The 14,049-nt window shown below is 37.9% G+C and overlaps 1 protein-coding gene across 2 annotated transcripts in view; it reads right to left on the reverse strand.

Moving 5' to 3' along the window:
• The window catches only part of PPP2R3A (protein phosphatase 2 regulatory subunit B''alpha), a 108,459-nt gene that overhangs the window by 20,267 nt on the left and 74,143 nt on the right, over positions 1-14,049 (reverse strand). For both annotated transcript variants that reach the window (XM_090284298.1, XM_090284299.1), the window contains exons 10-12: positions 11,602-11,777; positions 10,938-11,056; positions 6,003-6,109 (exon numbers count right to left, since the gene is read on the reverse strand). In XM_090284298.1, coding sequence (XP_090140424.1) covers positions 6,003-6,109; positions 10,938-11,056; positions 11,602-11,777 — 402 coding nt within the window. The remainder of the gene's footprint in view (positions 1-6,002; positions 6,110-10,937; positions 11,057-11,601; positions 11,778-14,049) is intronic.

The raw sequence follows: 14,049 nt of genomic DNA on the forward strand, positions 1-14,049 counted from the left end.
TTGGCAAGTTTTTGAACACTTTTTTAATTTCCTTACTAGTGATCGGTCTATTTAGTTTTTCTCCTTTTCAAGGTTCAGTTTAGGAAGGTTGTATACTTGTAAGAATTTTTCCATTTCTTCTAGGCTATTGAGTTTCATGGTACATATTTTTCATAGTATTCTTGTATAATCCTTTGTATTTCTGTGGTGTCCATTCTAACTTTTCTTATTTCATTTCTAATTTTATTTGAGTCTTTTCCTGTTTCTCCTTAGTGTCGCCAGAGGTTTGTCAATTTTGTTTATCTTTTCAAAGAACAAGCTCTTCGTTTTATTAATTTTTTGTTGTCTTTTTGTTCTCTATTTCATTTATTTCTATTCTGATTTTTATTTCCTTCTTTCTACTGACTTTGGGCTTTGTTCTTCCTTTTCTAGCTCTTTTTTTAAAAAAATAATTTATTTGTTTATTTTTAGAGAGGGGAAAGGAGAAAGAGAGGGAGAGAAACATCACTGTGTGGTTGCCTCTCACTTGCGCTCCCAACTGGGGATCTGACGTGCAACCTAGTCATGTGCCCTGACTGGGAATCAAACCAGCGACACTTGGCTCGCAGGCCTTTTCTAGTTCTTTAAGGTATAATGTCAGGTTCTTCATTTGGGATTTTTCTTGTTTTTTGAGTTATGTCCATAATTCTATAAATTTCCCTCTTTGTCGTGCTTTTGCTGTCCCCCACCCCCCAATTTTGGTATGTCATATTTTCATTTGTCTATATCTATATTTTGATCTTTTATTTATTCTTTGACCCAATAGTTTTTCAGTAGCATGTTGTTTAATCACCATATATTTGTGATCTTTCCAACTTTCTTCTTGTAGTTAATTTCCCATTTCATACCACTGCACTCAGAACATGTGTGGTATGATTTCAATCTTCTTAAATTTACTGAGACTAGTTTTGTGCCCTAAAATATGGTCTATCCTTGAGAATGTTCCATGTGCAATGAGAAGGATGTGTATTCTGTCATTTCAAAATGGAAAGTTCTATAAATAGCAATGAAGTCCATTTGGTCTGTTTCATTTATAACTGACATTCTCTTATTGACTTTCTGCATGGATAATCCATCCATTGCTTCAAGTGAAATATTCTGTACATAACCATAATTCTATTTTTGTCAGTTTCTCCCTTTAGGTATGTTAGTAATTGCTTTATATACACCTCCACTTTCTGGATGCCACCTGCTTGTAGTATCATCTTCCACCTATTCACTCTGAGCTTGTCTTTGTCTTTGGAGCTGAGAGGGGTCTCCTGCCGGGAACATATAGTTGGGTCTTGTTTTTTAATCCATCCTGCTACTCTGTGCCTTTTTACTGGTGAGTTCAGTCAATTTTCATTTAAGGCAACTATTCACATATGAAGACTATCCATTTTATCTTTCTTCTCCTGGTTGCTCTGTATCTCCACTGTTTCTTTTCCCTTGTGATCATGTCTGCTATGTTAGTTTGGTGGTTTTCCGTGATCTTCCCCCCTTTATTTCCTCTTCTTCTTCTTTTTTTTTTAACTTTTGTGTCTCAGCTCTGGATTTTTGTTTTGTGTTTACCATTAGCCTGTGTTAAATGTATCATACATACAATAGTCTTTCCTTCTGATTGCGCCCTATCTTCATTCACCTGTACATGTTCAGTCCTTTCCTCCTCTTTTGTGATTTTGTTGTTACAAGTTATTTCTTTTTATGTTGTGCATTCATTTTCAAATTCAGTAGTTTTGTTTAATGCCCCTTCCCCCTTTATTCTTTGTTTTAATTGTGTAATATCTTATTCTGAAGTAGAGTTGTATTTTCCTATTTCTGTGTATGTTGTATCCTATTTTCCCTCTCCCTCTCCTTGTCAAAAGACCTTTAATTGAAATATTTTCCTTTGTAGTTCTTAACTAGCCAAAGATTCCACTGCACCACGCTTGATATTATCTATGATGTCATGAGGTTGGCAGCCATCAACATTGCAGCCCACAGACTGGGAAGCCTCCCTCTCTTTAATAACTCCAGAGAGTTCTCCAGCTAAAGATTGGTGCTGCATCTGTTGGGTAATGTCGACAATCTCATCAAAAGTGATATTTCGACTGTGCTTAAGTTTCTTTCTTTCTTTTTTTCTTCTTTCTGTCTTATGGAGGTTCTTTGAGAGCTCTGATGATCAGGGTAGAGGCAGAAGGCACTGCCTCTATCTGAGCCTCTCAGTTCCACTATAAACTTCAGATCCTTCCAATCATTGGTTGCTTTGGAGATGTCATCACCAACCTTTCTTGGAGTCAGGCCCAGAGGGCCAATTTTGGGGGCCAGAGCAGACATGGCACCCCCATTGGTGCACCTCAGGCATACAACTTTGATCTTCTTGGGGTCAAACTTTGGCGGCATGTTGGAGGTGGTTGGTGTCAGATGAACCTGGACTGGGGAAAAATGAAAAAAGTTGCACCTACACCTCCTCTGAGCTGAAAGCCAAAAAAGGTAGAATAGCTCTTTTCAACATTTTTGTAAAACAGGTCTTGCAGTAGAGTCTCTCATCTGTTTGGAAAAGGCTTTATTTTTTTTTTCATAGTTGAAGGGTAACTTTGCTGGGTATATTATCCTTGGCTGATAGTTCCTTTCAACATTTTGAATATTTCTTTCCACTCACTCCTAGTTTGTAATGTTTCTACTGAAATATCTTGTAACCTAATGGATTTCCTTTAGTTGCCTTGAGAATTCTTTGTCATTAATTTTTGACAATTTTAATAAAATGTATCTTGGAGAAGGTCTTTCTGTGTTGATATAATTATTTGTTCTGTTAGCTTCCTTTATTCTAAAGTGTAGTTCTTTCCATAGGCTTGGGAAGTTCTCAATTATTTCTTTGAGTAGGCTCTTTGTTTGCTTCTCCCTCATCTCCGACTGGTTTACCCATTAGCCTTATGTGCCTCTTTCTAATGGAGTTAGATAGTTCTCATACAGTACTTTCATTTTTAAAGACTCTCCTTCTTCCTGGGTCTTTTTAAGGCTTCTGTCTTTGAGCTTGCTAATTCTCTCTTCCATCTGGTCTGCTGTATTTCCAATGCTTTGTAATGCATTCCTCATCTCATTTATTAAGTTCTTCAGCTTCAGCTTTTGTGTCTGATCAAATGCAAGTTTTGATCTTCTATTTGTCTGTAAAAAGCTTTTCTATTACCTTTGAATTTTTTCTATTCTTTGTTCTATCTAATATATATAAGTTAGATCCCTTTTGTTTTTCTTATATATACCTAATTTTGTTCTTTTCTATTCCATTTTACTTCATCTTTTTTAATTTATTTATTTGAGAGAGAGAGAGAGAGAGATCGATTTGTTGTTCCACTTACTTATGCATTTGTTGGTTGATTCTTGTATGCGCCTTGATGAGGCAACAAATCCACAATCTTGGCATATGAGGATGATGTTCTAACCAACTGAGCTACCTGACTATACCCCATTTTACTTGATCTTCCAAAGCCTTCTTCCATGTCCCTAGTTTTCCTTTATGATAGTCAAGCAATATACATCCACATGATGATTTTTAATGGTTACAGGGAATTACACTGTGTATATACAGGATAAGTTTATTAGTTTTCCTATTAGATACTTATATTGTGTCAAATTTTTCACTATTACAAACATCCATCCATACATGTTCTTAATAGCAGTGATGCTGCTTCATAAGATCAGAAAACTTGCCCTAATTCTTCCTAAGAATGCTCAATGCCAAAAAACTTTAAATCATGCTTGTGAATCCACTTGCCAGTCTTTTCTTCTCATGCAGTCAGGCTCAGGATAATCAATTAATGATGAATGATTTTAAGGGTTTCCAGCTCATTATCATAAAAATGAGACCTCAGTTTTGTGACTAAGCATGTTAAGTAAACCTCCAGATTAAAGAAAGTGGTTTGGTGATGGCTTTTTCAGTACTCTTAAAAAATATACTAAAGATTTAATGGTAGAGGTAAAAAATGATATATTCTCTATGGAGGACTAATTTGACATTATATACTGACCTGGATATTTTCTGTTTATCCCTCTAGATCTACTCTCCCTCTAGCTCTGTGTCTGAGGAGGCTGACCCAAATGGACCCACCAGTGGATTCTCTTTTTTTTGTTTGTTTCTAGTTGGAAGTCAATAGGGAATGCCAGAAGGATACTGAAGGATGTGAAGAGAATGAAACTGGGTATTTGTTCAAGCAGCTGTCTCTTAGCTAAGTTGCCATATGCTGGCTAAATTCCATTACTGAAAATCACAAGTCCTGTCAGGTGACCCTCTCCATAGCTATTATATTGGGTTCTGGTGATGGTTTCATCTCCTTGTCCTTTTGGACCTAGTTATGGAAATGCTGCCCACTGTTCCTAGTTTTGGATGTCTGCATCATTTCTTGTTTGTTTTTCTTAAATCTCCCTATGTCTTTGCAAGAATGCTATGTTTGCTACACATCTAGAAATTTATCCTACATGTGTATAAAAACACATATATAAAATTATTCATTGCAACATTATATTTCTAAAGTGAATGATTAGAAATATAACATCCACATAAGAGGACTGTAAACTAATGGTATAACACCACAGTGGAGTATTATGCAGCTGTAAGAAACTTAAAACATTCATTAGTTACATCCTCACAACCTTCAGTTATTCTTTCATTAATTTATTCCTCATACACCCAAGGTCCCCAAAATATTTGTGATGCCTCATTTATACCTCAGTGATCATAAAATACAAATGTTTGGTTTACCAATGGTGTTCTTTCAATCTTTGCTGTTTTGTTTTTAGCTTTATTGAAGTTTACTTGACATATAAAAAACTGTACACATTTAATGAATACCTCTTGATGAGTCTCAGTATATGTATACATCTGTAATGTTATTACTACAACCAAGGTACTAAGCATATCCATCACCTCCAAAAATTTCCCTGTATTTGTGTGTGTGTGTGTTTTGTAGGAATAGGTAACAAGAGATCTGAATTCTCAACATATTTTATAAGTGTACAATACCATATTTTAAACTATAGTAAACTATGTTGTACAGCAGATCTCTAGAATTTAATTATTTAATATAACAAAAACTTTAAAGTGTTGAAAAGGAAAGTTAACAAGCAGTGAATATAGTATGCTACCATATATGTAAGAGAAAAAATAATGTATGTGTATTTATTTATGTGTGTGTGTGTATACACATACCTGTGTGTATATATGTGTGTGTGTCTATCTCTCCAAATATGTAAATATGTGTGAGAGTGTGAGGAAGTGAGTGCCTTTGGAAGGGTACATAAGAAATGATAATAGTGGTTGCTTCAAGGGAGGAAAACTGAGTATTAGGAAACTTTTGCCTATTCTGCTGTTTCTTTGAATATTAAATATATGAATGTATTGCCTATTCAGAAATGCATTATATTAATAATAAGTACTAAATGAGAGCCTCAGAGAAACAATGACTAAGGAAGAATTAGAGAAACTGGTAAAGGAATTGCTAGGTGATGGAAAGAGCCAATGAATTATAAAGTCACTGAAATGTTCTAAGGAGTGAAAGTCTCATAATTTAATTTCTTACTATGGTCCTTTTATGGAATTATACACTATATTAAATTCTATGTAGAAGCTACTTTCTGTTCAAGGTTGAATGCAGAACACCATATATGATAAAGATTTGTTTTAAACATGATCATCTTTATTATTTAAATAGCTTCAGTTATTTTGGCCTCTTCCTGTATTTACAGAGTTTACTTACATCACTAACAAAGTAGTATGACTGCACAATGAAATGTGTTAAAGGAAATGGAACATGAGAAGACTCTTCAGAAAATTCGTTAAGAAGGGAAGAGAAAGATTGCTGGGGAAAATACTCATTCAACCAAAGTGGTTTAAAATCACTCATTTTTATGATGTCCAAAACCGGCAAAAATAGGGAAGGATTACTAGCTTGGTTTTTAAAGGTGGTTTTAATATTCCTGATATGATTACCCTTGCTAAAAATGTTCTAGGAGACACTGGGAGATTTACTCACCCTTCCTGGAACTGTGCTTGGGCAGACTCCTCTGCTACAAGAGTCTCGTACTCTTCAGCAGCAAACCTGTCCCAGTCAGAGGGTTCAGGGATGTCATTCTCCACATCCTGATTGGAAAGAGTACAGCAAGAGGAAATAAAAATAATCAAAGACAAAGAACTGGAGATAGGTCATCACAAGTGTTATAGATCACTGAAAAAACCTATTTGAAAATGTTTCAACATGTTAAAATGCTAAAGTAACACTCCTGAAGTGATTTTCCAATCACAAAACTATAATGAACTGTCCAGCAGTCAAATTCTTTAGGTCTAGATTCTTGAGCCTTGCATTCAGAGACCTGTCTCTAGTCCCTGCTTCGTTTGCACTTTGCCCAGCATCTCTCTGGAGTGACTTGTGGGTTGCATATGCTCACCTGGAATGTACCATTCCTTACTTCCCCTGGCAAATTTTTACTGCTTCTTTAAAAGCCAGGTAAGACACCATATCATCTGTGCTGTCTTTCTGGAAACAGCCCTTCTCCCTCAAATCATTTCCTTTGCTATACTGTGTATGGTTGGCTGCCACCTTGGGCTCTTTTCAATCTCTATATACCCATTCTTTATATACTGAGTCTTTTTCATTTCTATATAACCAGTATCTCTTTAACACCGTGCCTGGAATTTATTGAGCACTTTCTGACTAATCATTTTTTTTTCATATAACAAATATCAATAATTACTACCACTTACACAGAAAAGTAAAATTTGAAGTTATACATTTAAAAGTAAAATAACACAAATACAAGAAATAAAAAGGGAAAAGATTGTTTCTCCGACACACGTTTGAGCTTTTTCTTTCTTTCCCTTCTACAATATGGGCAGCATCTTGGATTATACATTCCAGGTAAACTATGTTTTTCCATAATGAAAATGAGTTAGCATTTTCCTATGATGTAAGGTTAGTTATGTCTAGAAGACTGCAAGTACCTAAGAATTGAACACACAATATGTTAATTACTATATTTAATCCATTTTAAGAACCCCAGCCCCACCCTTTTAATACCTGCAAAATTGGCATATATCTTAGACTTAAAATTGGCAATGGGTATTTGTTTTTAGGAGGTGATCTTCGTCTTTTTACTGCTATATAGGTCAAAAAGTTATGCAACATGTGGAAAGAGAAGACTGTATAAGTTTCCTGTGGTTGTATTCCTGTAGGACTCAACTGAAATAGCCCTTTTCTATCAACATAATTTTTACTTTTAAAACAGGAATATAGAAGCGGAAGTGGTGATATTCTGTTTTTTTTTTTTGTTTTTGGACATGGATCATATATCCAGGTTTTCTGATGGTCCACGGGTTTTTATGTATGAGGAAGGGTGCTCATCACTGTTCAGGTGTGGGATGATTTCAGATTGATAGTCATGAATAGCAATCATTAACACTTGAAGAAGTGTTATATTATCTGAAGGTGGTCTATCATAGAGGGCTTCTAGTTTTCATTATGTTAGAAGTTTTTTCTCAAAAATGCTTTTTGTAACTAGTTCCTAATGTAAGTACACACAGGCCATATAATTCACCCAATGATAGGCAAATGTAGGTTACCTACACTTGATTAGCTGTTGGGAGAGATGTGCTCCAGGTCCTTTGATCTCTCTTTTCAGTATGTGATGAAATATTTTAAATGTTACCTCTTTAAGTACTGTGATTTCTGCAGACAGAAACCATTTTTACCTGTAGCACACAGCCCCTGATAGTGCAACCCTCTATAAAACTTAAAACTTATGGAGGAGAGGATGAGAACCTCTCGGTCTAGCTGCGGAGGTGGCACTGGGGCCACCCAGGGCATGTGAGGATTCGTCGGCAGCCGTCCGTCTCGAGAGACGATGGTGTAGCTTCTTAAGAGTCTATCTGCACCGCCGAGAATGGTTGTGCAGTCCGACTCGGGAGTGACACGGTATCTGTCTCCTCCCGTGTTGAATCGACATCTTGCGATGACGCTGGAGTGTCCTCTCCAGTGAAGCTGAAGCTACAGAGCCTGGGCAGGGTGATATGGAGGGTCTGCTGTTGCCCATGCAGCAGACCCCCCCTCTCTACGCAGCTGAAGGGTCCAAGGGAAAGACGGAGTCAATACAGCTTGGTTTCAGGTGCGCCGCAGGAGTTGCCGGTGTTGACTACAACGTCAAACCGCCTTAGGGACTCCGGCTCCGGATTTTCTGTCGGGGTTTACTCCCTTAGCCTTTCCCCTGAAGAGGTATGCCGCAAGGCAGCGGAGGTTTTTTGGAGTCAGAGTTTTCCTTCTCTGATGTGCCCTGACTGGAAGATCGAACCAGCGACACTTAGCTCGCAGGCCGACGACGCTCAATCCACTGAGCCAGGTGAGGATTAAAAATAAACAAAAACACCCAAAGGTGGTGGTGTCATCCAGCATGACTCGCCTCTTCCCAAAACCACATTAAAATTACATTAAAAAATTACCACATTAAAATGAAAATACAGAAAAACCATCACTCAGAACTGTCAGAAATCAACTGGAATGGAAGTCTGACAACTACAAAATTGAGTTGAATGGAAGTCCGACAACTACGGAATTAAAGAAACCACATCCATCCAGACTGGTCGGAGGAGTGCAGATGCAGAATGATGGATAAAAATTTGGGAGGGATATGTAAGGAGTGAGGAGTCCTGGCCCCACACTAGGCCCCCCAGTCCTGGGTTCCAGTGCCAGGAAGATAAGTCCCCACAACTTTTGGCTGCAAAAACCAGTGGGGATTGAGTTGGTGGAAGAAACTGCTGGAATCCCAAGCAGTCCCTCTTAAAGAACCCACACACTGACTCACGTACCCAGATTCACTCCCTCTGAGCTCCAGCACCAGGGTAGCAGTTTGAAAGGCACCAGAGCTATGCAAGGAGAAACTGAAGTGATTGGCATCAGGCAAGCAGAGGCCATTGTCTTTTTTCTAACCCCCCCCCCCCCCCAATAGCTGGCAAGCTGGTGCCATATCTGAGACTCCATCAACCTGTCTCACTGTTTGACCCACCTTGGAGATCCCCAGAGACTCTGCCCCCACCCAACTCAGGGGCGATCCAAGCTGCTTTTCCATATGAATGGCTGGTCTTGGCTCATGCTCCACAACCTCCAAAATCCCACCAAACAATCAAGAGCTGACTTCAGTAAGCCCCAGGCCCACAACTAGCAGCAGCTAGCTTAGATTCAACAGTTCGGCTTCACCTGGGAATCTCCAAGCCCAGCACCAGTAGCAGCCACCTCAGATTTCTTTACAGCTCAGGCAGGATGCCCTGGGCAAAACATAGATGGGGGATGACCTTCGCCTGCACCACCTGGGAAGCACCAGGACCAGTGCACCCAGTGCACAGCTACAGACCACGTCAGAGCACCACTACCCTGCCCCTGCACAGCTGATCCTCCACAGAAGGTGGAGGTAGGTGGTCACTTAGTCACAGCCAGTCCTTGCAGCTGACTGGCCTGGGTAAATCCCTCCCATTAATCTGCCAAAAGCAACCAAGGCTCAACCATAAGAGGAGCGTGTACTCAGTCCACATGAAGGGTGCACCTCAAGTATTCAGCTTGGATGATAGGGGAGGCTGTGCCACTGGCCCCTACAGGACACCTACTACATTAGGCCACACTACCAAGACACGGAATCAAAGCAGCTCTATCTAATACATAGAAACAAACACAGAGAGGCTGCCAAAACGAGGAGACAAAGAAACATGGACCAGATGAGAGAACAGATCAAAACTCTAGAAAAAGAACTAAGTGAAATGGAGACAGCCAACCTTTCAGATGTAGAGTTCAGAACACTGGTGATCAGAATGCTTAGAAAACTCTTGAGCACGGCAAAAACATAAGGGAAGAAATGTAGGCCCACTCAGTGAAATAAAGAAAAATCCACAGGGAACCAACAGTGAAGGGAAAGAGTCTGGGATTCAAATCAATGATTTGGAACATAAGGGAAAAAATAAACTTAATGAGAACAAAACAAAGAAACAAGAATTCAATAAAATGAGGGTAGAATTCAACGACTCTGGGACATCTCCAAAAGGGCCAACATCCGAATCACAGAGATGCCAGAAGGAGAAGAGGAAGAGCAAGAAATTGAAAACTGATGTGAAAAAATAATGAAAAAAACTTCCCTAATTTGGCAAAAGAAATAGACATACAAGTCCAGTCATACAGAGAGTCCTAAACAAGTTGGACCCAAAGAGGCCCACACCAAAACACATAATTAAAATGCCAAAGTTAAAAATAAAGAGATAATTGTAAAAGCAGCAAGAGAAAGGTAGAGTTACCTACAAAGGGATTCCCATAAGAATATCAGCTGATTCCTCAAAAGAAACTTTGCAGGCAAGAAGGGGCTGGCAAGAAGTATTCAAAGTGATGAAAAGTGAGGACCTACACCCAAGATTACCCAGCAAAGCTATCATTTAGAATGAAGGGAAGATAAAGGAGTTCATCATCATCAAGCTCTTATTATATGAAATGTTAAAGGGACTTAATTAAGAAAAAGAGGATCAACATTATGAACATTAAAATGACATCAAACAACTATCAACAAGTGAATCTAAAAAACAAAACAAAAACAAACTAAGCAAACAATTAGAACAGGAACAGAATCATAGATATGGAGATCATTTGAAGGGTTATCAGCAGGAAAGAGGAAGGGGGGGAAAGGGGAAGGCGAAGGGGAAGATACAGGGGTTAGGAAGCATAATTGATAAGTACAAAATAAACGGGGATGTTAAGAATAGTATAGGAAATGGAGAAGCAAGACCTTACATGTATGGACAGGAACTAAGGCAGGGGGTGGGGTGGGTGTATTGCTGGAGGGAAGGGAGGTATTGGTGGAGGTAGGCAAAGGGAAAAATTGGGACAGCTGTAATATCATAATAAATATGCTTAAAAAGAAAAAAGAACTTAAAACTATACTGGTACCTTCTGGATTGCAAAGGGATCTCTCTGTTCATGGTCTAAGTATTTCTCCAGATTAAAGAAAGTGTCATAAAAGATGTGAGCCATTCTGCATCTCTTCAGATCTCGTAGAGTTATTTTGCCTATGTAAAAACAAAGCTGGTAAATTCCAAGAGCTGTCTTGGCAAATGAAAAAAACTACTCAAGTTTAAGGAGTATATGCATAATTTATTTTATTATAAAAATTCAATTTCTTTTTTTGAGGTAAAAGACATGTAACATAAAATTCAGCATTTTAACCATTCTAAAGTGTATAATTCAGTGGCTTTTAGTACTTTCACGGTATTGCACAACCATTGATTTCCTTAACATTTTCTTCACCTTTCAAAAGGGAAATGTGTACTCAGTCATCAAGTAGTCCCACCCCCATCTCTCTTTACCTGCGCTGTCCCCAGCCCATGGCAATCACTCATTGCTTTCTGTTTTTATGGAAAAATCCCATTTCTTAAACAGGATTTGCCATCAATTGTTGGTTCTACACTAATAGTAAAGGAGAAAATCAAATACTTCTGTATCTGGGAAGCCCGTATGAAAGAGTCTGTAGAGTTAAGTAATTTAGGACAAACAGGATTATGTGACCCACTGTTATATAGATTAACAGTGAAAATGGCACATCACTCAATCTTACCCTCACTGGCTGGCTTCACCAAGTCAAGCATCTGGCACAGCAAATCATGAAACGGCAAGGGCTCAATGCCCATGGCTTCCATCCGTTCGCACTGCTCCTCGTAGAAGTACTCCAGCTCATACATGGAGAGTACACCGTCCCCATCCACATCCATGCAGCGGAACCAATACTCAATGCTAGAAGACAGGAATACTCATCAGCAATGGCTAGTAAAGGTCCTTTATGCATTCAGATCTTTTATTGCCCATGTTTCTTTTTAAATAAAAATGTGTATACACATTAGAATGAGGAGACATAGTTTTATAAAATTTGCAAGAAGAAATGGCAGACCCCCATTTCCCTTTATTTTTCTTCCCCCAGAGCCAACCACTTTCTACCTTTGATTATTTTCATTTTTATCTTTATATTTTCAGATGAGATGCCTGTATTTGCTTCTTTTTACATTTCTGTTTTAAGAACAGTGTATTTCACACTATGAAAGTGAGGTTTTAGCTCTTTTACCACTCATTCCACTTTCCCTACATGCCCTTCCCAACCTCTTAATAATTTAAATTACTGAACATTCAGAATTTATAACTATTTTTATCTCTTACTTGCTTAGTTTTCTGTGTTTGTATTACTATTTTAACCCAAAAATCTGCGTGTTTTCTACATCCTTAATTAGTACTATCAGGTATTCTATTAATCGGATTTTCTTGACGTCTTTCTGGGTTCTTTCTGACCTACTCTAATCTGAACTGGTTGATCTCTAGGCCTGGTTCACAGTTTCATCATAGGGACTCCTTTCACCTTTCTCCTGTTTCTTGTATCTCACAGTGTCCTCATTCTGAGTTTACTTCCTTCTGCGGTGTAACACATCCTTCAGTAGCATGGCAGGTAAATTTTTGACACCTTGAATAGTTGAAAATACCTTTTATCTGCCCCCTAACTTGTTTGGTATTTTGGCTAATTATAGAATTATAGCTTGGGGGTGCTCTTCCTTCAGAATTTTAAAGGCACAGCTCCACTGTCTCCTATCTATCCACCATTGTTGAGAAGTCTAAAGTCTTTTGTAACCTGTCTTTTAATTTTTTAAATTTTCTTTGAAGCCTTTAGCGGTTTCTCTGAATCAATGATGTTTCAAAATATTACGAAGTGCCTTCATCTGGGTCTAACTCATCTATTCTGCTGGGCTTCCTGGGAGTCTACTAAATTTGGAAACTAGTATCCTTTAAAGTCTTGGAAATTTTCTTATTTTGTTTCTTCCCTGCCTCTTTCTCCTTATCCATTCTGTTTTTCTGGAACTCCTGTTATGTAACTCTGTGCAATTCAGTAGGGTAGCCACTAGCCACATATTCAATCTGAAATGTCTTTTAAGTGCAGATATACCAGATTTTGGAGACTGAGTATGAAAAAAAGAGTAAAACATCAATATTTTTATATTAATTACATCTTGAAATAACATCTTAGATATAATGGGTTAAATAAGATATATAATTAAAGTTACTTTTATGTTTCTTTTTACTTTTTATTGTGGCTAATTTTAATTTTTCTTTTTTAACATTTAAATAAAAATTGTATGTATTTAAGGTATGCAAAGAGGTAATTTGATATATATGGTGAAACGATTACTATAGTAAAGCCTCTTAATGTATCTCCTCACAGTTATCATTAGCAGATTTCTAGTATTTAGTATAGTAGTATTAACTATAGTCATCACACTGTACATTAGAGCTCTAGACTTATTCAACCTACATAACTGCCCCTTTGTACTCTTTGACCAGTAACTCTGTATGTCATTCACAACCTCTGGTAACTGCCATTCTACTCTCTGCTTCTGTAAGTTTGACATTTTTAAGATTCCACATACAAGTGAGATCATGCAGTATTTCTCTTTCTGTGCCTGACTTATTTCACTTAGCACAATGTACTCAAGGTTCATCCATGTTGTTGCAAGTGACAGGATTTCCTTTTTTTTAAAGGCTGAATAATACTTATTATATCTGTGCATATATACACCATATTTTCTTTATTTATCCACAGAGGGACATTTAGGTTAGGTTGATACCATATCTTGGTTATTGAGAATAATGCTTTAATGAACATGGGAGGAATTCTAGTTCAAAGTGGTGATGTAGGAAGATCCTGAACTCAACTTCTTCCACAGACACACAAAATATACAGCTACATAAAGGGACAATATTCTCTTAAAACCCCCTTAAAAACTAGCTGAGGACTCCCACATATTGGGAAAACAAGAAAAAAACCCACGTCTAAGTGGGTAGGAGAGGCTGAAACATACTTGCCATAAATTCCACCCTTGGGATGGTGACCCACAATTGGGAGAGAACTCAAAACCTGGAGTTTCTTCCTGGGGAGTGAAGAGTTTGAACCCCACATTGGGCACCCCAACTTTTAAGACCTGCATCTGAGAGATGACTCCCCCAAATATCTAGTTTTGAAAACCAA

The sequence above is a fragment of the Furipterus horrens genome, unplaced genomic scaffold (genome assembly GCF_987537825.1).
Source record: "Furipterus horrens unplaced genomic scaffold, mFurHor1.1.pri manual_scaffold_7, whole genome shotgun sequence".
NCBI lineage: Eukaryota > Metazoa > Chordata > Mammalia > Chiroptera > Furipteridae > Furipterus > Furipterus horrens.